This window comes from Heterocephalus glaber, unplaced genomic scaffold (genome assembly GCF_053883595.1).
Source record: "Heterocephalus glaber isolate CG9 unplaced genomic scaffold, H.glaber_assembly_v1.0 deba00000594, whole genome shotgun sequence".
NCBI classification, from domain to species: domain Eukaryota; kingdom Metazoa; phylum Chordata; class Mammalia; order Rodentia; family Bathyergidae; genus Heterocephalus; species Heterocephalus glaber.
In genome coordinates this window covers 14,677,635-14,703,950 of record NW_028258151.1, presented here as the reverse complement: position 1 = coordinate 14,703,950, position 26,316 = coordinate 14,677,635, and the positions used below count along the sequence as shown (strand labels likewise).

The 26,316-nt window shown below is 48.9% G+C and overlaps 3 protein-coding genes across 5 annotated transcripts in view; 2 read left to right on the top strand and 1 right to left on the bottom strand.

Moving 5' to 3' along the window:
- The window catches only part of Majin (membrane anchored junction protein), a 35,751-nt gene extending 21,278 nt beyond the window's left edge, over positions 1-14,473 (top strand). Inside the window, exons 4-11 of the mRNA XM_087205292.1 lie at positions 3,570-3,645; positions 4,235-4,360; positions 5,378-5,409; positions 5,734-5,828; positions 7,523-7,586; positions 12,193-12,265; positions 13,071-13,179; positions 13,950-14,473. Coding sequence (XP_087061418.1) covers positions 3,570-3,645; positions 4,235-4,360; positions 5,378-5,409; positions 5,734-5,828; positions 7,523-7,586; positions 12,193-12,265; positions 13,071-13,179; positions 13,950-13,995 — 621 coding nt within the window. The 3' untranslated portion in view covers positions 13,996-14,473. The remainder of the gene's footprint in view (positions 1-3,569; positions 3,646-4,234; positions 4,361-5,377; positions 5,410-5,733; positions 5,829-7,522; positions 7,587-12,192; positions 12,266-13,070; positions 13,180-13,949) is intronic.
- Positions 13,071-17,819, top strand: Gpha2 (glycoprotein hormone subunit alpha 2). 3 transcript variants are annotated; one of them, XM_021264623.1, is made up of 4 exons: positions 13,071-13,179; positions 16,987-17,089; positions 17,219-17,403; positions 17,501-17,819. In XM_021264623.1, the coding sequence occupies exons 2-4, from the start codon at positions 16,987-16,989 to the stop codon at positions 17,600-17,602; spliced, it is 390 nt and encodes a 129-aa protein (XP_021120282.1). In that variant the 5' UTR covers positions 13,071-13,179; the 3' UTR covers positions 17,603-17,819. The 3 variants fall into 3 exon arrangements, with proteins under 3 accessions (XP_021120282.1, XP_004852502.1, XP_087061419.1); XM_004852445.4 differs by lacking the exon at positions 13,071-13,179 and adding an exon at positions 16,581-16,649; XM_087205293.1 differs by lacking the exon at positions 13,071-13,179 and adding an exon at positions 16,695-16,713.
- Positions 17,813-26,234, bottom strand: Ppp2r5b (protein phosphatase 2 regulatory subunit B'beta). Its single transcript, XM_004852444.4, has 14 exons — positions 25,902-26,234; positions 25,028-25,483; positions 24,140-24,336; positions 23,496-23,597; positions 23,241-23,333; positions 22,997-23,127; positions 21,547-21,606; positions 21,346-21,454; positions 20,825-20,878; positions 20,704-20,754; positions 20,462-20,581; positions 19,349-19,476; positions 19,008-19,109; positions 17,813-18,603 (listed from the first exon to the last, which is right to left on the bottom strand). The coding sequence occupies exons 2-14, from the start codon at positions 25,224-25,226 to the stop codon at positions 18,456-18,458; spliced, it is 1,494 nt and encodes a 497-aa protein (XP_004852501.1). The 5' UTR covers positions 25,227-25,483; positions 25,902-26,234; the 3' UTR covers positions 17,813-18,455.
- Positions 26,235-26,316: the final 82 nt, after the last annotated feature.

The window sequence follows — 26,316 nt, the reverse complement described above, 5'->3', positions numbered from 1 at the left end:
AGTTTTAGATTGCTTGCCCCTCCTTCTGGAGTTGGATTCCAGGTTCTTCTTGCCTCCAACAAAGAATTGAACAAAATGAGCAAAAAACAGTGGCAAAGTTTATTCAACAAAGCAAAAATAAGGAGTGGAAAGCCAGGCATGGTGGGGCACGCCTGTAATCCCAGCACTTGGGAAGCTGAAACAGGAAGATCACTGAGTTCAAGGCCAGCCCGGCCCACATAGTGAGACCTTGTTTTAAAAAGAAAAAAAATGCAGGGCGGGGCTTTAGCTCAGTGGTGCCACCGCCTGCCTCACAAGCACAAGGTCCTGAGTTCGATCCCCGTACCAAAAAAAAGAAAAAAAAATGCGGAATGGGAAAGAAACTGGCTCTGCAGAGCAAGCTTGGACTGAGTAAATAGAAAAAGAGGGTGAGAGCAAAGATAAAAGTACAGATTGTGTCTGGGGAACACAGTGGGGATTATCATAGAAAGTTATGATAGCCAAGACTTCATGGCCTTGATGTGTCCTTTTATGCTGTCTAAATCTCAAGGAAACCAGGGAGAACCTTTACATAGGAGTCCTGAGAGACAGGGTGGAGATTCCATACCTCAGGCTGATGTCAAGTCTAGGCCATCCTATTGAAAAATCTGCTCGAATTCTCAAGAGAAATCCACATGTAGGACTTTGGGAACTGTTGTGCACATAGTTGCAGGATCTTATAATTAACAGGTCAGGCCTACTTCCCAACCAGTGTTTGCCACACCCTAATATCCTCTCTCACTGGTTCAGTCACACTAATGAGCTGTGTCACTCTTGGAAAATCATCTGTTAGTCTGGATCTCAGCTGTCTCATTTTAGGAATGAGAAGTTTACATTAGTTTATGCTCTTCTAGCTTCACAACGAAATGATGTATGACTAGTGATTTACTAACATATGCTTCCACATTTCAAAGAATTAGAATACACTTGCTGGGCGTGGTGGCGCATGTCTGTAATCCCAGCTACTTTGAAGGCTGAGGCAGGAGGTTTGCAAGTTTGAGGGCAACCTTGGCTGCATAGTAAGACCCTGAAAAAAAAATGTGTGCAATGCTTACCATGCAATATATAGTAGCTATAAAGAATTTACATACATTTATGTATCATCAAAGTTTGAAAAGTTCTTTTTACATGTTCTCCCACTCTTCGTTTTGGGGCAAATGTTATTACTCCTTTTGGGATAGATGTTATCATTCCTTTAGAAAACATTAATTGAAGCCCGGGCGTGGTGGCACACACCTGTAATCCCAGCATTCGGGAGGCTGAGGCAGGAGGATCATGGTAAATTCAAGGCCAGTCTGGGCTACATAGTGAGTTCAGGACCAGTTTGAACTACAAAGGGAGACCCTGACAAAAAAACCCATTAGTTGGGGGCATGAGGAACTCCTACCCCTTTTGCCCCCTCATACCCCCCAGCCTCCACTTCCTCCAACCCCTTCCCCCCAATGACCCTTGTAAATAGAATCAGCCCCCTCTATCTTTTCCTTTCCCTGGTCCCCAGGTGTAAATAGATTGTGATAATTTTTTTCTTAAAGAAAACGTTGATTCGCACCATCCAACCTGGCCCTGCCCACTCCTGCAGCTGTATCTCCACCTCTGTCCTCTGCTCCCAAGGCCTCCTCGCTCCTCTCCCAACCCTGGAGGGCCTGGGGGAATGGGGAGAACTCCTGATGTTCTAAGTTTCCACAATAAGGTTTGCCTGTGTACAGACCTCCATTCAATAAATTATTGGCATGAAAATCTGAAAAAAAAAAACCATTAATTGAGCCGGGCGTGGTGGCACATGCCTAGAGTCCCAGCACTTGGGAGAGAGGCTGAGGCAGGAGGATCATAGTGAGTTCGAAGCCAACCTGGGTTACATAGTGAGACCCTTTCTCAAAACAAAAAAAACATTAATTGAAGCCAGTGTACCCTAATGACTAAGAATGTAAGCTCTGGAACCCTACTGTTTGGGTTGAGGGTCACCATTCCTTGTTTGAGGGTCAAGAGTAATGGAGAGGGAACCCAGCTATACCTCTTCTTGGTATCTTCCCAAAAGAATTAAAAGCATCATACCACAGTGATATATACACACTCGTGTTTATAGCAGCAGAGTATAATAGCTAAATCTTGGAAACAGCCCAAATGCCCATCAACTGACAAGTGGATAAAGAATATGTGGTTTTTTTAATACAATGGAGTACTAGTCTGCCATAAAGAAGGATGAGCTTCAGACATTTCTAGGTAAATGCACCTTAAGACCATACTCTTAAGTGAGATAAATCAGACACTCATGGGTTTTTTGTTTTGTTTTTTGGGTTTTGTGGGGGTTTTTTGGTACCAAGCATCAAACCCAGGACTTTGCATTTGCTAGGCAGGCACAGAGCCACTGAGCTAAATCCCTGGCCTGGTTTTTTGTTTTTGTTTTGTTTTTTAATTTGAAAAGATTTATTTTTCCCCCCCTCAGGGAGAACAGGAAGTTAGGGAATTTACAGCTCATTAATTTGTAGTTGGTCCTAATCTTTCCTGGCACAGCTGTCAAAAACAGTATTTAAGGCTGGGGATTCAGCTCAGTGGTTCCAGCGCCTGCCTCCCAAGCACAAGGTCCGAGTTCGATCCCTGGTACCAAAAAAAATCCCCAAAAAACAGCATTTAAGCAGAACCAAGGGGACACACGTTTGTTTGGTTTGTTTTTTTTTTTTGGTACCAGGGAGGCAGGCACCGGAACTACTGAGCTACATCCCTGGCCCCAAACATGTTTAAATATCTCATTGTTTCTCTGGTATGAGAAATCAAAAGTAGAAATAAACACTAAAATGTGTAATAGATATTGGGAAATGGGAAATGGGAAGAAAATGTTCAAATGGGAAGGGGAACAAGGGGAAAGGGAGGGAGAAAGGAAGGAAGGGACAAGAAAAAAAGTGAAAATATAAAAATAGAAACAAAGCTTTTGTACATAGGGAGCATGAGGGGGCTTGAGAGGAGGGGAAAATGGGGAAAAAAGAGGTGAGATGTATCATGTACAGGTGCAAATTCCCTATGATTAGTGTTATCATTATGTATGCCTAAAATGTACCAATAAATGTTTTGCTATAAAAAATTTAAAATCAATACTTATTATTAATAAAATTTTATTCAATTAGTGTTTTAAAAAATTTGGGGAGTTAGGGAAACTGCTGGATGACACACCATTGAACCATACTTACAGAACAGGTAAGATTTAGACAGGTGCTGATGGATAGAGTGCATTTCAGGCAGAGGAAACAGCAAAATCACAGAATTTGAGAAGCAGAAAGCACATTCAAGGAACAACAAATAGTTTGGTTTTGTTAGAATGTAGGGTATGTGAGACAGGTGTGGTGGTGCAAGGCTGTAATCCCAGCACTTGAGGGGCTGAGGCGGGAGGATCACTGTGAGTTCGAGGCCAGCCTGAGCTACATAATCCTGACCCTCTCCCCACCCCCCAAAAAAGAATGTAGGGTATGTGAAAAGCAGTGAAAAATATAAGTGGTATAAATGGAAGGATTGGCTGAGTTGCAACACTATTAAAATCATTTCAAATATATCTTTTTCAGGATTCTATCCGTGCAGTCTTGGAAAACTTGGACAATCTGCAGCCATTTGTTACTGAACACTTCATTGTATTTCCCTGTATCCTTTCTTTCTAGGTATTGAGCTATAACTCACATTGTAGATTCAGGGCCAGGGATTTAGTTCAGTGGTTCCACTGCCTGCCTCATAAGCACAAAGTCCTGAGTTCGATCCCCAGTACCAAAAAACAAAAAAACCCCAAAACATTGTAGATTCAAATGGAAGGAGCAAGGCCAGGGATTTAGCTCAGTGGTTCTGTCGCCTGCCTCGAAAGCACAAGGGCCTGAGCTTGATTCTGGTACCAAACAAATGGAAGGAGCAAAACTGTAGACAATAGTGTAGCATGGTGACCATGCCTATAATCCCAGCTACTCAGGAGGCTGAGACAGTAGGATCACAAGTTTGAGCTCAGCCTAGGAATTTAATGAGATCCTGTCTCAAAATAAAATAAGGGCTGGGAGTGTAGCTCAGTGGTAGAGCCCTTATCTAACAGACCTAAGTCCTGGATTGAATTCTGTGCCTGGGGAAAAAAACAAAAAACACAACAGTTTGGAGAGTAGGTTAGGGGAAGGAGCACAGTCTTACTCCTAAAACAGTTCTCAGGGTGGCATATTGGTATTCTTCCTCAATCCTTAGCACCATTCCCCAGACAAAAGCAAATGGGAGAGAGTTTCCCATTTAAAATTCAAACATGAGGATGTTGTCTTGATCCCTTATCCATTTGTTTTTACTTTATATGTGGAGATGAAATGGTTTCATGAAAACTTGTCACCTGGTAAGTAGAGATGGGAGCAAGGCTGGTGGAAGACAGAATAGGTTACTGGGATGGCAGTGAAATAGTCTTCCAGATTAACTGGGCTTCATCCACACCATGTGGAGATCAAGAGCACATGGTCCCAGCCTGGTTTAAATCCCCAAGGCTCTGCCACTTAGTAGCTGCATAACCTTACATAAATTACAGCACTTATCATCTTTCTGTGCCTCCTTTGTGAAACACAGGGTGTGACCAAAAAATACACCAAAGATGTAAATTTTAAAATATTATGGTAAAAGATAGGTTGCCATCAATCTCAAAATACTCCTCTTAACTCTGAACACACATATTCCACTATTCTTACCACTTTCTGAAGCAGTTGTGAAGTTCTGTGTCTTTTTTTTTGAGACAAGATCTCACTATGTAGTTCAGGATGGCCTTAAACTCACTATGTGGCCCAAGCTGACCTCAAAATCACTGCAATCCCCCTGCCTCAGTCTCATAGAGTGCTGGGATTATAGGCATGCAACACGCCTGTCTAAAAAATAACTCTTACATAAACACTTCCTTCATTTTAGAGTACTTAGTCACTTTCACTGTAGTGGTTTCTTAACGGTATCTCTCAGTTTTTAATCTCTGGCAACCTGGCTGTTTTTAACTCACCGAAGGACAAGTAGGCACCCACCAGTATGACTTGAAAAAGAGTACAAAAGCCTTGCATCAAAAATCTAATTCATTCTTGATTCGGCATTATTGATGCCTGAAATCCGGCTGTTTTTCTTTGTACTAAGGCTCATCCCTTTTTAAGTGGTATATTGTTAGAGAAGTATGATGTGAAGCAAACATGTTTCAGCTTGTAATGACAAGGAGGAAATGAGAGTTAGAAGACACTGTGTCTAGGGAAAGTGGCACCAGGCAGAAGGGAGAAAGGCACATTGTGATGGGAGTATCTAGAACCAATTCTGGGAAATAGAGTACCCAGAAGTTCAGCTAAAACAGAATCTTGATCCATTATAACACTCAAATTTCCTCTTGTAGGGAGACCAATAAATGACAGTCCTCTTGGATTGGTAAGCTTGCCTTTTCTGAACAAAATGAAAATCACCTTTGTTACCTCCTGTTGTCCCCAAAGTGCTGCCCTTGTGTCTCACTCTGACCTGGCCCCTCAGTTGCTGTCCAGATCCCATCTGCATCACAAGCAGGAGCCCATGTGTTTCCCCTTGGCTAGATTTCAGAGACCATGACTCTAACAGAACTTCTGTCCTTGCTGCAAAACTGACGTTAAAAGTTGCCTGTGGTAGGTTAATGATGGGGCCTTCTCTTTTCTGTGCTCACTTGAACTGTGAGCCACTCTGAAAAAGGAGGGTTCACAAGAGTCTGGTTCTTCCCTGAAGGTTGTAGTTGAGAAGAAAGCAGCAGGAGCTTCGAAGAAACAAAAACGAAAACTCGTGGAACAGCACAGCTCCCCCGGTGGGGCAAGACAGCCCAGGTCAGTGGTGTAGGGAGGGGCTGAGTCCTGCATCCTAGTCACGCTTTCTTTGCCTTCTGTTGGACTGGCTGACTCTACACTTGAATGGATCACTTGCTTTTTCTGGGCATTATCAGTAGTATCTGCCTATTCTGGGAACTGGACTATTTGGCAACTGGGATGCAGTTTGAATATAGTTTCTTTCTCAGCAAAGTGAGATTGTTCTGTTCATCAAGATGAGTTGAAGGCTGAGAGGAAGTATAAACAGATGTGTACAAGTGAATTCAACTCAGTGAATCCTTACTATGACAGTATTATAGAAGACACAAAACATAGTCTCCAAATGTTATACAAAAACAGAAGGAAAATCTTGAAAGGATAAGAACAAATAAAATATTCTATTTTACCTAGTGAGCAGTAAGCTTTTGGAACCTTAAGAGCAGTCCAGGGTGAAGTATAAATGCTTTCAAGACAGTGTGTATTGATTATTAGGTGAAGTACCAATTGTTGGGAATGTCCAGCACATCGATTTAGTAAGAGGAATGTTATGCACATTGATTATTAGGGGGAATGCCGAACACACTGATTATGTTTGTTTGTTTGTGAGACAGGGTCTTGCCATGTAGTTCAGGCTGGCCTTGAACTCACTATGAAGCCCAGGTTGGCCTCTAACTCATGGCAATCCTCTTGCCTCAGCCTCCCGAGTGCTGGGATTTCAGGTGTGCACAAGACCTCACTGAACACAATGATTATTACAATGTTGAACACATCAATCATTAGAAAGAATGTTGAATACATCAACTGCTGGGGAAATGTTGATCACATCCCCAGAATGTTATGGTTGCTATTGTAGAGGCTACTTAGACTCTTTTTGGGTTTTTTGAGAGAGAGTCTCACTATGTAGTCCAGGCTGGCCTTGAACTCACAGCGATCCCTCCTGCCTCAGCCTCCCAAGTGCTAGGATTACAGGTGTGTGCCATGAAGTCCGGCTACTCGGGCTCTTTTGATTCTCTGTCAAGGACAAAATGAATCAGTAAGACCATTCAGTTTGTAGCATCCCAGAGAGGCCTGCTCAGTAATCTGAGGTGAGTTCTGCTATCCAGCTCAAGGTGCTTTCAGCCCAGGTTCACAGAGGATAGCTCCTCTTTTCCTGGGACCTTATAGGCCCCTAGATGCTCAGGGGCAGTGAGACTGGACCCTGTGCCTTCCAGACGTGCATGTCGGTGAAGAGTTAGGTGCTCCTTTCCACGCTGGGTGCAATGTGTGGTAGTTGGAAATATGAAGCTTTGGTCTGTTCCATTCAACTGAATCTTCCACGGAGATAAAGTCTCAGATCTTCCCTTTCTGAGTTTTGTGCACAATACAGTATTTTAAAATTGGAGGGCTGGGGATTTGGCTCAGTGGTTCTGCTGCCTGCCTCAAAAGCTTAAGGTCCCGAATTCGATCCCCAGTACCAAAAAAGAAAAGAATTGGATACCAGCTATCAGTCATATTTTCCATTTCTCAAATCCCATATCCTTAAGTGTCTCAAATTAGGATTCTATTGTGAATTAAAGCACTATCTAATGAAAATTTGGCCACATGATTTTTTTCTGCCAGCCAGGAGTGGTATAAAAATAACCAACTTGCTGAAATATTCATCTGGGCCCCATTTGTTGGAATGTCATAATGTTGCCACTGCCAGTAACATTTAAGGACTTCTTCCCTCACCCCAGGGACAAGATGAGGTCTTCCAGCCAAAGACCTAGCACGAAGAAGCCGCCTATGGGAACCAGAAGGGTAAGCACCAGAACAAGGCTCTGAGTGAGGCTTTTGGCTGGGCTTGCTCTGTTGCACGTCAAGATTCCTGTTACCTGAGCATCCTGGTCCTTACCACAGGCTGAACTGACTGAACTCATTCTCAGGTTTCGCTGTCTGCAGAGCAATGTTCAACTGTTCCACCCCTGCTGCAACTTGTCCCAAAAGTGGCTGCATAATACACACATGGATGAATCCTTTTGTCAAAAGTTCTTTCTTCTTTACTCAGCTTTTAAAAAGCTGCTTCTTATACTCTGCAGTTGAAGTAAAAGGAAAAAAATAGGTCTGTACTGAATAGAAGTAAAACAGTATAGAACTTCCTCTGCAGAAAAATTTAGCTTTATCTACACTGGGGTCTAAGTCTAGGAACATCTAATTTTAACATGAGCTAGGTACATGTTAGCACTAGAAATCTGTAAGAAAAAACTTCTAGAGCAATGATGGGTTGGTCCCTGCTTATTTGATTTTGTTTGATTTATGGAGTCTATATTCTTTATTTAGATATTCATGCACCTTGTTTTGTTTTTTATGAGACAGGGTCTTGAGCCCCGCTAGGGCCAGGGATGTAGTTCAGTGGCACCACTCCTGCCTGCCAAGCACAAGGCCCAGATTTTGATTCCTGGTACAGAAAAAAAAAAGGAGGTAGCCCTGCTGGCCTCAAACTCGCAGATGATCCTGTGATCCTCCTGCCTCAGTCTCCTGAGTATACCAGCATACCCAGCTTCATATATCTACTACTTCTCCATTTCAAGGGTTATTTTTCATAGCAGACTCTAAGGCAATGCCCTTTTTAATTTCCTCCTCTCTTTACGTAACAGTTAGCTATTATACATGCCTTATAGATCCTTCATTTTTTTCTCACTTCTTTATGTCTCCAAACTAGCTCTGCTCTTAACTACCCAAACACTAACACCTCACCTTCACCTTCTCAGGACCCATAACACATGATTGATTGCATGCATTCAGCCCATTTCCACTATGTGCCAACCACCGGGCATATCATGCTCTGCCGTAAAAACACCAGTAGTGTTAGACCAGGCAGACAGCTACCAATAAATACACTATGTGTGGCTAGAAGGAAGCACAGGATAGAGAGGGGACACAGGGAGGCCATGAGGGAAAGGTTCCCAGAGGAGCTCAGAGGAGCTAAAAGAGCTCAGGACAAGCAGCTTAGAACCCAGCACTGAGAAACATTGCTGGAGACAACAGTGTGGGCTGAATCATAAAATGCTTTGAGGCCACCATCAAGATTTAGCTGGATGGGCCAGGGATTTAGCTCAGTGGTTCTGGTGCCTACCTCGAAAGCGCAAGGACCCGAGTTCGATTCCCGGTACCAAAAAAAAAAAAAAAAGATTTAGCTGGATCTGGGCTGGGAATTTAGCTCAGTGGTTCTGCCTCCTGCCTCACAAGTGCAAGGTCCCAAGCTTGATCCCTGGTACCAAAAAAAACGAAAGAAAAGATTTAGCTGGACCTGGTGGTACATGCCTTTGATTCCAGCACTCTGAGTGGCTGAGGCAAGAGAATTGCAAGTTTGAGCCTAGCCTGGGCAACTTAGCAACTCAGAAAGATCCTGTCTCAAAATAAAAATTTTTTGAAGGGATAGGGTTGTATGTAGCTCAGTGTGAAAGCTCTGAGTTCAATCTCTAATACTGAAAGAAAAATTATGTGAATTTCCTAAAAATTTGTTTTGTACAGGGATCGAACTCAGGACCTTGCGCTTACAAGGCAGGTGCAGCACCACTGAGCTAAATCCCTGGTCCTTTCCTAAAATATTTTAAGGAAAGGAACGGAGTGATTTTCATTTCTAAGCCATTCTTCTATCTCCTGTTTGCAAGGCATTTTGTTGAGTGCTAGGGTACACACAAGCACGTGGCAGACTTGGCTTCTTTTCTCTGGGAGGAGTGGGCACCTTTGGGGATCTCGACCTGTGCCCTTGGGGAGGGGCAGAGGACAGGGCTGCAGATGGGCATGGCTAAGCAGCTCACTGAGTGATTTTAGGCAGAGAGTTGCCCCTTCTATGCCTCCTGTGGTTTAGAAAGGTAAAAAGAAAGAATAAGAAAGTACAAGAGTACACGATGCTCTGGAGAACAAAGATGCTTTATACACCAAGATAATTGCTGTTAGAGGAACATTTCCTCCCTCTCTACCCTTCATACCTTCCTATTCTTAGTTTGACACATCATCTCCCTCAAAAACAGTACCCACAGCTTCTTACTGAACATAATTATCTTTTCAACCTGATTCTGGGTTTAGGAGGAAAAAAAAGTAAAGGAACATGTTTATTGATTTTGACTCTAAGCCCAAAGATAGCCTCTGTTGTAGACTCTGTTCCCAGGGAGAGGATTTTTCCTAAATTAAAGTGATCACAGTGACTCTCGGTGTAAGTCCTTTTAGTTGGAAAAATTGAATTTGCTCCTATGGTCCAGTGCTTGATATTTTCCCCTGCTGATTCCCCTGTCAGCATATCAGATCACAGCTAGTGTGGATTGTTCATGTCTGCACACACAGACACATGCATGGAGAAAGCTTAGAAGAGAACAATATTGAGCTCATAACCTCTGTGCCTTGGGGAAAATAAGGAAGGGAAGACCTTTTCCTTTTGTTCCTTTAGGTCTCAAACCTAGAGACTCAGACTTTGGTAGGATAAAAAGTGGAGGATTTTGGGGTAAAGTACAGACCAATGGCTCAGAGAAGTGACACAGACTGACTACTCAAAGGTGGTTTCTCCGCCTCTGCTTGAACTACTTCTACATAGATCCAGGCCTGAATATACAGAGATTTTAAGGATATAAAGCCCTGCTTTATGTCCCCAATGGTACTCTCAATCTTCATTCAGACCTTTTCTTGAAACCTTTTCCTTTTTATTTTTTTGAGACAGCATCTTGCTGTGTAGTTCAGGCTGGACCTGAACTCACTATGTAGCTCAGGCTGGCCTCAAACTCAGAGATCCTCCTGTCTCAGCTTCCCAAGGGCAGGCATTAAAGCATGTGCCACCACACCCGGCTCTCTTGAAACTCTTGCCTGAGAAGACCTTCCTCAAGATTTCCGGAGCTGGGCATAATGGTGTACACCTAGTAATCCTAGCTATTCAGGAGGCTGAGGCAAGAGAATTGCAAGTTCGAACCTACCCTGGGCAATTTAGGGGACCTTCCTTCAAAATAAAAGATGAAAATGGGATGGGGATATAGCTCAGTGGTAGAATACCCCTGAGTTCCGCCCCCCCCCCTCAAAAAAATCAAGAAAGCACAGAATCGATATATCTTGTGAAAGTAGACTCCTGGGGTCCCAGGGTAGGCTATACCTCTACCCTAAGGCATTGGCTCCTGGGGCCTCTACCAGTCCTAATAGATGCCACTTTACTGGTCATCCTGTGTAGCAGGATTTAAGCCCAAAAGCACAGTTTAATTAAAGTTGTAAAAACCATCCCCTCAAGCCAGAAACCAGAGCTGGGCCCTCTAAATCTAGTCTCTGCTCTGTGTAGAAAAGCTAAGAATGGTCTCTTTCTTCCCCAGGGTACTCTTTGACTTTTTTAGGAATATGACTTAGGGACCACCTCTGTGGTCTGGAATCTGACAGGTTCGTGAAAAAGCTTACCTCAGAAAGACCTGCTGTTCTAACCCGAAGCTTATACTTGGGATGAGGTCCGGTTCTCACTTTCCTAAGAGCCCGCCACCTGTCTGCCTCCTGTAGCCCACTCCACTACAGGCTTCTCCACTGGCAGCACAGCTGGGCAGCCAGGCCCTCGGGCTCTGCTGGGTGTGGACAGTGGCCAGCTGGCAGAGAGTCCCAGAGCAAATAGATGTGCCATGTTTCTGACGACAAGGGTGTTTACAGGGAATTGTTGAGGGCCTTGAACCAGGCTGTAGGATGTCCTCTTCAAAGTACAAAGGGGTTTGTAACAAGCAGTAGCATGTGGAGAAATATTAAGATTGCATTGTATTGTGCTGGCTTCTAATGCCATAGTAATGTTCCTGCCGTACCCAGCTCTGGCCATGCTGATCATATTTACTCTGTAATGGCATTGTGCCCTTTCTGTCATGTCCCTATCTAGAATACCCTGCTCTCACTGACCAGGTCCTCATTCTGCATTATGGCAAAATCCCACTCATCTATCAAGGCCCCATCTTCATGTCATTTCCTCTGTGAAGTCTTCCTTGACCATAGCCACCCATTCTGCTAATGTCCTCCTCAGCAACCATAGCAGTCTGTAGAAACTGGTGGGGTAGCTTTATCACACTGTGTTGTAGTATGCAGTTTACTCTGTAGATCATATATTCTCCAATGTACCATGAAGATCCTCCTGGTTTCTGAAATTTCTGTATTGTTTCACCCAGCAATAGCAGGCACTGAGTAATAGGGGATGGTGAGATAAATCCAGATTGGCTTGTTCTCACCTCTTAAATCATCTGGCCTTAGAGGGACCAGGTTAGAAGCTGAAACGAAAAAGGACAATCCTAAAGAAAGAAATATAGGGCCTGCCTGGGCAGTCAGAAGCCAGGCCACAGTGCTGATGTGAGAACATTTGTCAGAAAATAGCATACAGGCTGGGTCAGAGTAAGTTTAAGACTTTTCTTGATCTTTTTATCAGAACAGAGAAAGAAAACCCCAGCAAGAGAGACAGAAGACTGTAGCCTCTGACACCACTGATGTCCAGGAACAGCGTAGGTTGTGGGAAATTCATGTTTATTCTTCTTTAATAATCGTCCTGCCCCTTTTATTGTGCTATGCTGAGCAGAGGTGCTGAGCAGAGTGACCCAGAGCACTGAATCCGGGCACACTGGAGATGTGGGGGGCTTCACTCCCATGGAAGCACCGCTGGCCTCCTCCAGCCTGGGAGTAGGATCTCCCCCACCTCCATCTCCCAAAAGGAGCAAAGGTGGACACTACATGCCCTTCCCCTTTCTGCTCCTGATAGTGCAACTGATGCTCCTGCAGTTCCAAATCTTCTATGTAAGGTGGAAATTGTCATAGAAGAGTTGGAAGGGATAGGTTTCCCTTCTCTGTGCAGTGGGAGAATCATCTCTGGGAAGCTCTCCTTTTCCCCTTGGGGCTTAGTGTGACTACTGTGGATGCTCTACCAAGCCTGGGAATGCATGGCAAGGTGTTGCTCTTCCAACTTGCTGATATTTTTACCCAGCATGGGATTCAGTGTGGACTGCAGCTATCCCAAAAGCAGGGATGTAAGCACGTGAGTTCTTTGACAAGTAGTCATTCCATGTGAAAGCATACCAGCTGTGGTGGAGGGCTGGGACTTAAGCTGTGTAAATATCTCAGGAATCTGATTTTGAAAATACTCCAAGGTCAGAATAACATCATATTGAGCTGAGATGAAATTGGAAAGGTCAGAGCAAACAATTCACCTGGCTTTAAATAAATCTTGGTGTGAGGCTGCTCTGCCATCTCCTACTCACATGAAAGTACTCTGCTGACCAATACCTTTTTCCTGCCTGAGTATTTCCCTTACAGATTCTAAATGGGGACACAACCTGCCAGGGGCAATTGTTCCACCGTTGCAGCAGAACAACTCGCCTCCACCTAAAGAGCTGGGAATCCGTAGCTTCTTTGGGTTTCTAAGGTAAGACAAGCTTCCCTCCTGCCATCACTGAGCCCGAGAGCCAGAGCAGGAGTGGCGTCCAGAGCTTGCCCCCCTGCATCTTTCAGGGAAATGAGAATAGAGAAGAAGGCTGATCACTTGCAGATATTTCTCAATTATGTCCAATATAGATGATAAAAATAAGATTAAGAACAAGGGCTCTAGTTGTGAATTTAATAAAGAATGTATCTTATTCTTTGTGATAGGGTCTCACTGTGTAGTCCAGGCTAGTTTTGAACTCTCTGGGTAGTCCCGGCTGGTCTCAGCCTTGCAATCCTCCTGCCTCGGTCTCTTGAGTGCTGGGATTACAGGTGTGCCCCACCACACCTGGCTCTTACTCACTTTTGCACATCTCACCCCCACCCTAATATGCCCAGTTTAAGGCCTAGTTCCATACACATTGCTTGAACAGAGACTATTCCTATTTTACTTGGGTCATTCAGATTATTTGGTTATCAAATCATTTCCATTCTCCCCTGTGAATCTAGGTTGTGTCTTCAGAGTCCTTTCTGCAGAGGAGTTAGCAAATCCCTCTATCTAGAACTCAGCCATACCACTCCAGTTCTTCTTCCTTTATTTCCTTCTCCTGAGTGTAATGTAATTTGGGTACCTTCTCAAATGTTGTTCCAGACTTGAATTTCCATTCAGTGGCTCCTCAGAGCCAAATGGCCTGGCTAATGATGCACTAATAGGAAGCAGGCAGTGGGGAAGGAGACCTCCGGTCTCAGCCTACTCTGCTCTCATTCCTGCAGCACTGTCTTTTCCCTTCGGTATTTCTTCAAGAAGAGCAGCCAGTGAGCCTCCCAGATGCAGTGACAGCCACGGAAAGAGGGTCTTCCCTTGCAGCGACTCCTCCCTGACCACCACTCCTCCAGCTCCATCCTTTTCTTATGACACTTCAGTCATGGGGATGATGGCTCCTGATTAGTCCTCTTGTGGGTTTGTCCTGTCCTTTGTACCTTTATAACTGAGTGGGTTTTCCCCCTATTAAAACACTGGAAAAAGAATGGAACTTTCTAAAATGCTCTGGTCTAAGAATGTTACTACCCTGAGGGCCAGTTTGGGTCTTCTGTCTCCAGCACTTAGGATCCTAATGCCAATAAATTAATTATTCATGAAGAATTATTGATTAAATTTAGTGAAACAGATTGAGAGAGAACAAACTCTTCCCTCAAGATACAAAGAAGCAATGTGCGACACTCCCTGACACCTAGTTGCTAGTTACAGGGTCACACTGGGCAGCTGAGTCTGTACCTGACCTCGAACCTTAAACTTTGCTGCCAGGGTCCAGGGAATGAGGTTATGCAAGACTCACTACCCTGAGCCCTGCTGCCACCAAAGAAATGATCTTTGTCCCAACCCAGCTTGGTTTGACCCCAGAGTGTAGCTTCTCCATAGAGAACATGGTTCCAACCTATTTCTCCTTCTGATTCCTTGAGAGTAACACAAGTTAGTCAGAGTCTCGGGAAGCTGGTGTGACTTCAGAGAACCAAAAGAATCAATGGAAATTTAGGGGAACTCATTTTAGTTCAGGACAAAGGAATCACCTTTAACTGTTAGAGATATCCAGTATTAGAATGGGCTACGCTGTGAGGTAATGAATCCTTGTCCAAAGGTTTACATCCAGTCACCTGTCACATACCAGAGGGAATATAGTGAGTGGGAGCTTGGGGTTGGATTGCTGAGGTCCCTTTGAGTCCCTTTGCTTGGCAAGGAGAAGAGAAGAGGTGGATGGTAGGAGGAGCTGTTGAGGGAGGACCAGGACCTGAGCTGGGGAGGCACCAGAGGGGAAGCCTTAGGGTGTGGGGATTTGAGACTAGCAACATCAGGAACAATTCCTCTCAAATCCTGTTTACTGCCAGTGCCCTGCTACCCCAAGCATGGTCTGCTTGCCAAAGTTGCTGAAGGGCACAACTCTGGAATCTTAAGAGCTGAGTACCCATCCTGACTGGGGCTCGCTTACAGTGAAGCCTTGGGAAGTTGCTTTCCTCTCGGGTTATTTTCTGAGTTGGAAAACAAGGGGGCAGGATTTGGTGTGCTTCAATGTCTGTAGGGAGCCAGCTAGCTCTGGCACAGGGAGCAGGTCATGAGGCAACAGCCCTGAGTGGGCTGCCCAGAACTACACAGGGCTTCCTTCTGATCTCTACCCTGCCCTAATCTCTAGCTACTACCAGCTATGGTTTCCCCCCAACTTGCCACATTCTTGCCCTAAGAATGATTTAGCACCATGGCTGGACTGAAGATTTGAATGTTATGTCAGCCCAAACATTGACTAGATGTCTTTTATTCTATTCTATTTTATTTTTTTTGAGACAGGGTCTCTCCAGGTAGTCCAGGCTGGCCTTGAACCTGTGGTGATCCTCCTGCCTCAGCCTCCAGACTGCTGGGATGAGTGCTGGGATTACAGGCATAAGCTACCACACCCAGCCCTGTGTAACTTAGTATCCTTCCTTCTCTGAGCCTCAGTAGCCTCACCTGTAAAACCAAAGCTGCACCAAACAACCAGCTTCTCTGAAGTTGACAGTTTCAGGCTCTTTAAGGAGCAGATCCCTGTTATTCCAGGGGTTAGAAGGACCCTGTACCTCAGACCTCCATTGTGTAGCTGCCCAGGGCAAGAGAAGACGTCCATTGGGCATTCGACAGGAGGCTCAGACATAACTCATCCCTCCAGACCTCCTGGCTTTGCAGCACCCACCTGTGTGATTTCTCTTGTCCATAAAAATCTGGTTTCTCAACCCCTTTCCTCTGTAGTCAGTAAGAGACAGGCAGGCTAAGTTTAGTAGTTCTAAGGCTGGGGGTGGCAAGGACCTGAACACGGAAGTCATGCCCAAGGTCATACAGCAGAGAAACCAGGTGGCCAAGAGACTTGACCCCTTTCCCCAGCAGCACAAAAACCATATGCTCCACCATCCCCTGGGCATTTCTCCACATCTTTGCTTCCCCCAGCCTGGGACCACTGGCAGCTTTTTCACAATGTTTTTTGGCTTTTTGAGGGTTTTTTTGGTATCAGGGATCAAACTCGGGGCCTTACGCTTTCGAAGCAGGTGGCAGAACCACTGAGCCAAATCCCTGGCCCCAAATGATGGTTTGGTTTTGGGGGGTTTTTTGTTGTTGTTTTCTTTTTGGTACCAGGGATCGAACTTGGGACCTTGTGCTTTCGAGGAAGGCGCCAGAACCACTGAGCTAAATTCCTGGCCCTTGACAGCTTTTTAGACAGAGGGAAGAAGGTAGCAGAGCCCTCTCTCTGAGGACCTTGTATTGGAACAGGATCTCCCAAGTTGAGCTGCTCTGAAGCCTCGGGCTCAGAGCCAGCCTGGGAAAGCCAATCTCTCAGAGGGCGTGGCTCCAAAATACCCACTAATAAAAGCCTGGAGAGCTGCAGCCTGAAATCTGGAGGCCAGCAGGAGGCACTGGGAGCCTGCCAGCCTCTCTGGTTGCTGGCTGGCGGACTGGTAAGTTCCCTGAGGCCTGAGGAGCGGAGGGCAGGCAGTGTGAGGATTCTGCAGGCCCAAACAGGTAGGGGGAGGACAATGTCAGTGGTCCAGATGGTGAGGGAGGTTCCAGGAGAAAATCACTGGGCAGAGGCCTGACACACAAGTCCCATCCCGAAGGGACTACTCACCACCCATCCAGTGACCCAGGCAGACACACTTCAGTCTGAGGCAGACAGCGAGGATACAGCCCCACTCTGGCTGGCCTTCCTTGTCACAAATACCAAGCAGCCCTGTTTGCTTACTCACCTGGAGGCCCTCAGAACTTGCCCAACTCCCTTCCCACCCACTGTTTCAGATGCCCATGGCATCCCCTGCAGCCCTGCTCCTCTGCATGCTGGTCCTGGCAGTCACTGAAGGCGGGGGCCAGGAGGCAGCCACCCCAGGCTGCCATTTGCATTGTGAGTAACTCAGGGACCAGAGGGTCAGGAGGAATGGGAGGGGGCAGAGTTGACAGATCCACACAGAAGCAGGCAGAGCTGTTGGCAGCCTTTGCAGAGGAGCATCTCCGCTTGCCTATTTCTTTCCAGCTTTCAATGTGACAGTGCGAAGTGACCCCCAAGGCACCTGCCAGGGCTCCCATGTGGCACAGGCCTGCGTGGGCCACTGTGAGTCCAGTGCATTCCCCTCTCGGTACTCTGTACTGGTGGCCAGCAGCTATCGGCACAACATCACCTCTGTCTCTCAGTGCTGCACCATCCGTGGTCTGAAGAAGGTGAGGGGCACCTGAGCCCAACAAGGGCACTGGCTTGGGGGAGACAGAGAGGGGCTCTAAAATGGCCCAGGAGCACCAATGTGTCCCTCTCCCACAGATGAAGGTGCAGCTGCAGTGTGCAGGGAACCGGAGCGGGGAGCTGGAGATCTTCACAGCTAGGGCCTGCCAGTGTGACATGTGTCGCCTTTCACGGTATTAGTCACTGGAAGGAGTTCTAGTCCTGCTGTCCACTTGCCATGGGATTGTTTAAATGAGGAGCTGCTCCAGCTCTGACCCTCTGAGTAGTTTGCGATGGCCACCTCCTCAGAAGAGGGGTTCCTGCCTCTTCCTCATCTCTGCTGAACCCTTCTATCCAGCCTCTCATCCCTTCCCTTCCTTCTTTGTCCCTGCCCCTAAATAAAGAAAGCAATTCTTGAGTTTCTCTTTATTCAGTCTACCCCCAGCCAGGGGAAGAGGATAGACTATGATTACTGTGACCCCCCTCACCCCAGGACACTGTGAATCTCTTCTTGCCTGTGCCCTCACCCCTCCCCCTGCCCAATAAATAAAAAAGGGACAAGGAAGTATAGGGCGAGGGAGAGGAGAAAAGGCGGACACCCCAGGGCCAGGACAGTGTCTGTGTTGAGGGTGAGCTGGGCAGAATAAATAAGACCACAGACCCCATGGTAGGGATGAGGAAGGACATGACGCCCACCTGAGGCAGGGCAGGTGAGATGCTGCATGCCCTTGCCCTGGGCAGGAGCAGGGGTGAGTGGGAACCTGCCTGCCCCCAGAGCCCAGAGGTATGGACAGGTGAGAGCCCTGATGGCAGCTTTCTGGTCGAGCCTGCCCTGGTCAAGTCTTGCCACGAGGGCCTGAGAGTTCTGCTGCCAAGACCACCCTCTCATCTTCTCGTCTCCCTGGTGCAAGCTGCCCACACTGGGCTGGGCAGGGAGTCCTCAGGGCCCACTCTGGCAAGGCCAGGGGCAGATGTGCGCCTCTTGGGCCCCTGGGCAGGAGAAGGGACGGAGGGACTGGAAGCTCTGGGCCTAGCTTCTCCCCTTCTGGGGGCTCTAGCTCTGACCCCCACTGGTGGCCACCTGTGGGGTGAGCCGTTGGAGGGGGGCCTCCCTGGATCCCTGGGTGGCCTGTAGTCGGCGCAGCCGCAGCTCCTCCAAGCCTTGCCACAGCTCCTGGCGCTCCCGGGCCTTCTGTTGCTCCCTGGAGAGAGAGGGTGAGGCAGCTCCTACACAGGACGCCCCCAAGCCCATCCTCCCCCACCACCACCCTGCCCCTAAGGGTGAGGTGTGAAACCATATTCTGCCCTATAACACCATAGGAACTCTGTTAGGGCAGCGCTGAGAGACTGCTCCCAGCCTGTACTCAGAGAGAAGAGGAGCTGGCCTGGTCGTAGGGGAGGAAGCCACAGGAAGTCAGAGAAGGGTGATCTGGGAGAACTACTGGGAAGGAGGGCAGGAGGATGTGGTGGGCAGCTGGTGTAGAATGGCCCGGCACATGCAGGAACATGATAGGGGACTGGGGACACACAAGCACAGGCTGGGGGCCCTCCTCTCTGTTCCCTTCAACCCAGGGCCAGACTCCTACTCTTCTCCCCCAGCACTCACTGTTGCTTTTCCAGCTTATAGGAGGCCGTGAGCTCATCAAACAGCTTCCCGTTCATCTCCATGAAGGTCTTGAGCACATTGTAGATCAGAGATACGATGGTTCTTGGCATGGTCAAGGGAGGGGGGTCGAGGTTTTTAAAGCAATGTCAATTTGGCCCCACCTCCCTCTGGCATTCTGCTTTCCCTGTCCCTAAATACACCCACAGCCCCAAATTCCTCAGTACCACCCACTCTCCTTCCCCTTCAGCCCCCAGCCCACCCTTGATACATTCTCTGATCTTTTGCAGCTAGGCGGGCTGGGGCCCCATTTCTGAGGCTTAGGTCAAAACCTGGGCACTCACTGATTCCAGTGCTCCTTGGAGACTTGGTAGAGGGTCCCAAACACAGCAGGCAGCACAGTATGGCAGTTGTCCTCAATGAGGCTCAGGATATACTCATTGTTCCAGAAGTACAGAGCCCGCTCTGCAACCTGAGGCAAGAGAGATGGCAGTAAGTGCTGGCAGTGTCTGTGTATAAGCTCTGGTATCCACCCCTGCTCCAAATCCCCACTCCTGCACTGCACATACCCTATCATGAGGGTGCACTGACCCCGGAGGAAACAAGGTAAAGAGAAAGAGCACTGGGTTTGGAATCCCAATACATGGGCAAATCCTAACTCCACTACAGACTGCCATGCCCATGTGACCTTGTTTGAGGCATTTGACCTCTCAGCCTCACGTGACTAATCTGTAAAATGAGGTTAATGATATCTTCTTCTACCGGTTGTTTTAAGAATAAAATGAGATACTGGACAGTAAGCTATTTAAGAAAGTGAAATAACAAGAAGAACAGATTTCACTGGAGTTATGGTTAACAAGAATGGGAGAAAGGTAGGGGTGGAGCTCAGTGGTCAAACACTTGCCTAGCATCTGAGGTCGTGAGTTCAATAACCAGCATTGCAGAGAGAAAAAAAAAAGGAGAAAGAGGAGGGGGAGGAACAAGGGGAGAAGGGGAAGGATGAAGAAGAATGGGACAGTCTGTGCATGCACACAGGAAAGTGTGAGTTACAGCTACTTAGGATGTGTGGAGGAGCCTAGCTGGGTCCTCCAAGGGACAATTAACAAAGGGGCAAAGTGATAACAACACTCCTTCCCATTCTAGTTCATTTAACCACACATGTTTACAGTCCTGAACTCTTCCATCCTCATCACTACTCTGTGAAGAAATTATTGGCTCATTTTACAGATGAAGAAACTTCATCAGATTCGGAGTGGTGAAGTGTTTTGCCCAAGTCCCTGCTGCCAGCAAAGGCAGATCTGAGGCCTGACCTCACGTATCCTGATCCTAAGTCCAGCATCTCCCTATCATCAGACCCAGAGGACTGGAGGAGAAGCTGAGGGTAAAGGGAACTTCTGGTCAACTGGCCAACCTCCCCAGGTACACCCCACTCCACCCCACCTGTCCCTGTGCCATACCTGGAAATGGGGGCTGGAGACACAGCGAGCCACCTGCTTGAATAGGGGCTCCTGGATCTTTACGAATTGGGAGGGCTCAATGACATCAAGAATCTCTTCCATCTCCCCCAGAAACATCACCTGCAGTGGAGGAGAGGGGTCACAGCTCACATCTCCCCCGGAAACACACACACTGCTGCTTGCCTGCAGGAAGCTGAGCCCTCCCCACCTCCTCCAGTGGGCATCAGAAACCTTCCTCCTACCTCCTTCTGGGTGCAGGTTTTTGGCCAATATTTGAGCAGCCCCCGAATCACCTGTGGGGTAAAGGCAGAAGGGTGTCACACCTGCAGAGTGAGGGCCCTCCTTCCCCCCAGCAGTACTCACATGCTCTGTCAAGGTGGCATCCTTCTCCAGGAACTGTACCACACAGTATGCCAGCTGCAGGGGGTGGAGGAGAAGGACCTGGGGTCAACATGGGACTGAGTACTAAGGCCTGCTGGGTGCCAAGAGGCTGCTTACTTAGTACCTCACCCCTATTCTCCCGGCCCTTACTGCTGCCTAGGAAGCACGAGGCACCATGCGCAGGGTATGGGGACACAGTGATGACTTCACAGGGAACATTCTGCCAACTAATTCTTGGCAACTTTGCAAAAAGATCCCTAATAGATTTCTGTAGTATTTGAGATACAGAAGGAGGGGAGTTTCAGTCTATCCAGGACAGGTAGAGGAGGGAAGGGGCTGAGCTGATGTCCAAGGTCAGCCTTCAAAGCTGAAATTCTCTAAAGTAGCCAGAATTACTACAGATAGTACAGGATGCTGTGAGTGCCAAGCTGATCTCCTGGCCCCACTGGCATCCCTCACTCTGGCAGGAGCACCTCTGTGGCAGGGCCAGGCCTTGGCCTCACCTGGGCATGAAAGACAGACAGAGACTTGACGGAGTGCAGGGGGATCAGGACTCGAACCAGGAACTGTTTGTGCTCAGTCTTCAGGGGCAGTGCAAAGCCATTGATAATGCTGGGGAGGGGGCAGAAGACAGGAACAGGGCTCAGATGACCATGCCCCCTTTCCTCCCCCCAGAATCCTATGAGAGGCCCAAGGCGAATCACCTTCCTAAGATCTCCAGCAGCTCCGCCACACCATTGAAGTGCTCCAGTTCATAGATGAACCTGCAGGGGAAAGGGAAGAATGCAGGAGGATCAGAGCCCAGGGGCAGGCCCAGCACCCCCAGCAGCCATCCTGACTGCCCACCCCCACCCGCCTGCACATCCATCCATCCATCCCTTTCTCTCAACCCAGTAGCCATCTCCCCAGTTTCCCAAACCAAGCCTCAGTGAGATCTATGCAGGCTCCAAAAATGCCACCTTGTCAGCCCAGCCACCTTTGCCCTGAGTCCCATCCAGCTCACCCCTTTTTTCTCCAGTACTGGGGATCAAATTTAGGGCCTAGTACATGCTATCCAAGTGTTTTACCATTGAGCTACATCCCCAGCCCTTGCTAGCCTTGAACTTGCAATGCTCCTATCTCAGCTTCCTGAGAAGCTGGGATTACAGGTGTCTACCACTGTACCCTACTACTCAGCTTCTCTCCTATGGGGCATTCCAGCTTGTCTTTTCCTCCCATCCCGTAGCACTCTACCTCATCCCCCAAGTCAGCAGGCACCTAGCCTATGACCTTCACTCTCCACGCACTCAACCAAAGCAATGACGAACGCTTACAGCACCTACTCTATACCCTGTAATTCTCAAAACTCTCCTGGGAGGTAGGGCATATTAAAGCCATTACACAGATAAGGAAGTTGAGACTCAGTAGTTAAATTACACTTGCTCCAAAGTTAATGAGTGGGGAATCTAATGGACTCCAAGCTCCTGGAGGACTCAGATCACATCTTACCTACTTGGTTGCTAAGAACAATAAGAGCTAAGGTTTCAGAGTCCCCGCCTAGGGCCAGGAACTATACAGAGCACTTTGGAGGCACTACCTTATTTCACCTTGAGGATGGTTCCTGAATTAGTTCCGGCAACATGCCCATTTCAAGAGCAAGGGATCCAGGAAAGTATATAAGTGGTTTGCCCAAGTTCACCTGAACACGGCCATACTCAAATGCAGGCTGATTAACACCAGAGCCATGGTTTCAACTATAAGGCCACGGGGCCCCCAGTGCCAGTGGGTGTTGGTGTGCAATTCATCCTTGCAGAAAGAATCTCTTTTTGGGACCAAAAGGATCGGAAGTTTATATCCTAGGCTCCCCTGGACTGCCCTAGTTCCTGTAAACTATTCCATTGGCCTCCACTTCTCCATCTGGAAAATGGAAATAAATATTCATTCTCTGCTGACTTTACAGGCTTTGTACAATCAATATTGTATCACAGGTCAGGGATTTAGCTCAGTGGTTCCACCACCTGTCCTGCAAGCTCAAGGACCTGAGTTCAATCCCCGGTACCAAAAACAAAATATATTGTACCACAGAGGAAGAATTTGATAAACTGGAATCTCTCCCAAATCCCCTTTACCCCCCTCTCTCAGCAAGTCTCTCCTGGATGGATAGCAGCCACTCACCGGAGGAAGATGTGGTTGCACTGTTTTCGGATATAGGCCCGGAGACCCAGGAACTTGCCATAGACCCGGTGAAGGATGGTCTTGAGGTACTCTCGCTCCCGAGGATCCTCACTATCAAACAGCTCCAGGAGCTGTGGGGCCCAGGGTCAAGGGTCAGATGACAGGTCAACCTCTCTATCCTATTGCATGCCTTCCAAGAGGTCCCCTGCCCTATGCCCCACCCAGCCTGGGCTCCCCCCATCACCATCAGGACAAACTTTTGATCCACATATCTCTTGGCCACAGAGGGCTGGAAATCTGGGCTCTCCAAGAAACGCAGGAAAAATTCATATACCAGCTAGGGAAGAGAGACAAAAAGGTGAGTTTGGTCACAGCCTTAGCCACTCACCCCACCCTCCGGCCCTTATTCAACAGTCTACAGGCTAAACAGACCCTCCCCCAGCCCTTCTGATCTCCTCTGAAGTGTGGATGCCAGCCCCCTCCCCATCACTCTTCATACTTGCAGATGTGGCCAGGAAGGCTCCAGGTTTGGCTCATCCTCTTCAGGGTCAAATTCAGGGTTCTCACTGGGGGGCAGGGTCCGGAAGATATTCACTGAGATCTGGGGGGTGGGGGGCAGGAGTCAGGGTTCCTTAAGAAAGATCCCATGAAGGCAGAAGTCAGAGGGGTCCCCCATCCAAATTCTACTGGTTTGACCTCAACATCTGCTCCAGCAAGTAGCTGACTCCTTGGGCAATCGTCACCTGAACACCTGGGTCCACAAGCCCTAGGCCAGTGGCTGAGGACACAAGAACAGATGGGTCACATCCCCAGGCAGGTGCAATCCAGAGGAGATGAGACTGAAAACAGTAAAGTCCACAGGCATTCTGGGCAGGAAATGGACCTTGAGAGGAACTTCACCGAAGAGGCAGCACCAAACCCAGGCCATGGAGTGACCTGGAGGAAGGGCACTCCGGGTTTCAGCTCACATCAGCCAAGGCACAGAAGTGGGCCAGGCAAGGAGGCCCTGAGTGGGCAGTGGGCAACAGTGGGGTCACAGGGAGTGCAAGGCATGCTGAACTCTTTGCTCAGGGGTCCAAAAGTGGGTCAGCAGAGTTCACGTGTCCCTTAAGCAGTCGCCCAGAGGATGGGCCCAGTGCTCACCATGCGGATGATGTCTGGGTAGACAGGCTCAATGAGGACTCCCCGGGTGCTTCCCACACATTCCACCAGCTCGTTGAGTGCTGCCCGCTTTACCTCCTTCCCCTTCAGGTCAGCCACACAGTCCAAGAAGTCAAACATCACCCCACACTGGGCCAGTTTCCGGCTCAGCAGCTCATGCAGCTCAGAGGCTGGCACATCTGGGGAGGACAAGGGACTGAACCTGGTGCCAGCTGCAGAGCTCTAGGCAGGGGTAGACCTCCTAGTCCCAGGGGCAAGCTTTCCAGGCAGCCTCTGCTCTCTCCAGATCCCATTCTCTGGTACCATCTTTCATTCCCTGCAGACAGCAAACAACTTGGGTTCTATCTGCTTATCCCTAGGGGCTGGGGGAATCTTCCTCTCTCTCCTAATCCATGCTCAGATACTTACAAAGATTTTAAAGCAAGATCACAAAGCCTGGATGTGTGAGTTTTCCCAAAACAGCCACTGCCACCCTCTCCTAGGTGGCATCTTGTACTATAAGCTAGAAGTGGAGAGGGGCTCAGGGATGAGGGCAGGGCCTATGTGGTGACCACAGGAAGCCATGCCAAGCACCAGCCCCAGGACCCAGAGAGCTGGCTAGATTAATAGTGACCTTCTGGAACCCAGACTGTAGGCCATATTCTTGGCCCTGGCCTGCCCCCCAGGGTGGCACCACCTCCAGTTGCCCCACCTCCAGGGATGACAAGCCTGTCAGGCCATGCGTCAGCAGAGAGCTGGTGGGCTACAGGGAAGTTCTGATGATGGAATCCCTAGCCTGGCAGCACCTTGCAAGCTCCCTCTGACGGATGCGTCTCACCCCACCCTCAGCCTCGATGGCTTAGGCACCCCGACAGCCAGCATCAGGCTCACCTTTGAGCAGGGGCAGTGGTGTGAGCTCTTGCTGGTTGCTCTGATAGCGAAACTGAGAGGAGCTGTGTGAGCGTCGGGGCCGGGCCCTGCGGAGGGAACGGCGGGAGAAGCCGTCCACCTTGTCCGGTGGTGGTACAGGCGACAGCCCTGGGGAGGAGGGGCTGGTGGGGGTGCTCGCAGGGGGCAGCTTCGTCTCCATGGCAGGCAGGCCAGGTCAAGTTTTCAGAGCACCTGGGGCTCCTTCTGGGCCTGGAGGATGCTGGGTGAGGCTGGGTGGACTAACTCGGGCCCATCCTGTCTGTTGGGGGGGGGGGCGGCACAACCACAGTCCTGGCCCCCCCCAGGGCCTTCGGCTACTGCCCAGTCCTTGGGGGCAGGCAGTGTGGAAAGGAGATGGCTCAGGCCTCAGGTACTTCCTGGGGGTCCAGAAGAGTGCAGTCAGGGTTCACTCCGGCTCTTGAGAGGAGGAGTCAAGGCAGAAAGGTCAGCAAGAGAAGCAGAGACAGCGGTCAGCGCTTTGCTGCAGCTGGATACCCTGCCTCCTTTTCCCTCCTACCCTCTTCAAGACTCCAAATTAGGGGTGCAGCCTCCTCCCACCATGGGCTTGTTTCTCTCTTCTTCCAGACTGAAAGGCTCAAGATCTAAAATAACCCTTTCCTAAATAGGGCCTATTCTTCAAGACAGTCCTACTCAGAATGGGCACCCCATACCTCATTGCTACCCCTCATCCAAATGGGGCTGCCCCTCTCCACTAATGCCAGCCACCCTGGACTCCCAAGAACAGGGGCCCTGTTCCCTTCCTTCACCACTGCACCCTCCCCACCTCAGCGCCTCTTTTCTGGTCCCCCAAGTCCCAAGGTGGGGGGACACTCACTTCTCAGAAACCCAGACTTTGGTTGCGGGAGGTGGCAGCGATTTAGGGCTCCTCTGCAGCAGTTCGGCCGCTCGGGGCGCTGGGGCTGGGCGGCGGCGCTCCTGGGTTCCCTCCCGGGCTCCGGGGGGGGCTGGGGCATGCCGCCAACTCAGCCTCGGGTGGGGGCCGGGCGCACGACGGGCTCCAGGGCTGGCCGGGTCGGCGCGCAACCTCCGCAGATGTCGGGAAGTCAGACCCCGCGAGGCGCAGCGCAGCGCAGAGAGAGGCCCGGCTCTGCGCGCACCGGCGCCCGCCGCCCAGCTGCTCAGGATGACATCAAGTCACCTCCCCCTGCCAGGCCCGCACCTCCCCGCGGCCGGGAGGAGGGGGGCCGCTGCGTCAGGGAAGCCCCGGGCCGCTGGGAAATGTAGTTCCC

What these genes read in the sequence shown, in the direction of transcription:
- Gpha2 (XM_021264623.1), top strand. Translation starts at nt 16,987, where the DNA reads ATGCCCATGGCATCCCCTGCAGCCCTGCTCCTCTGCATGCTGGTCCTG. An exon ending in CCCAGGCTGCCATTTGCATT is followed by an intron (nt 17,090 to 17,218) that starts GTGAGTAACTCA and finishes ATTTCTTTCCAG; the next exon opens with CTTTCAATGTGACAGTGCGA. An exon ending in CCATCCGTGGTCTGAAGAAG is followed by an intron (nt 17,404 to 17,500) that starts GTGAGGGGCACC and finishes CCTCTCCCACAG; the next exon opens with ATGAAGGTGCAGCTGCAGTG.
- Ppp2r5b (XM_004852444.4), bottom strand. Translation starts at nt 25,226, where the DNA reads ATGGAGACGAAGCTGCCCCCTGCGAGCACCCCCACCAGCCCCTCCTCC. An exon ending in CTTCCTGGCCACATCTGCAA is followed by an intron (nt 23,334 to 23,495) that starts GTATGAAGAGTG and finishes TCTCTTCCCTAG; the next exon opens with CTGGTATATGAATTTTTCCT. An exon ending in CTGCTGGAGATCTTAGGAAG is followed by an intron (nt 21,455 to 21,546) that starts GTGATTCGCCTT and finishes CCCCCTCCCCAG; the next exon opens with CATTATCAATGGCTTTGCAC.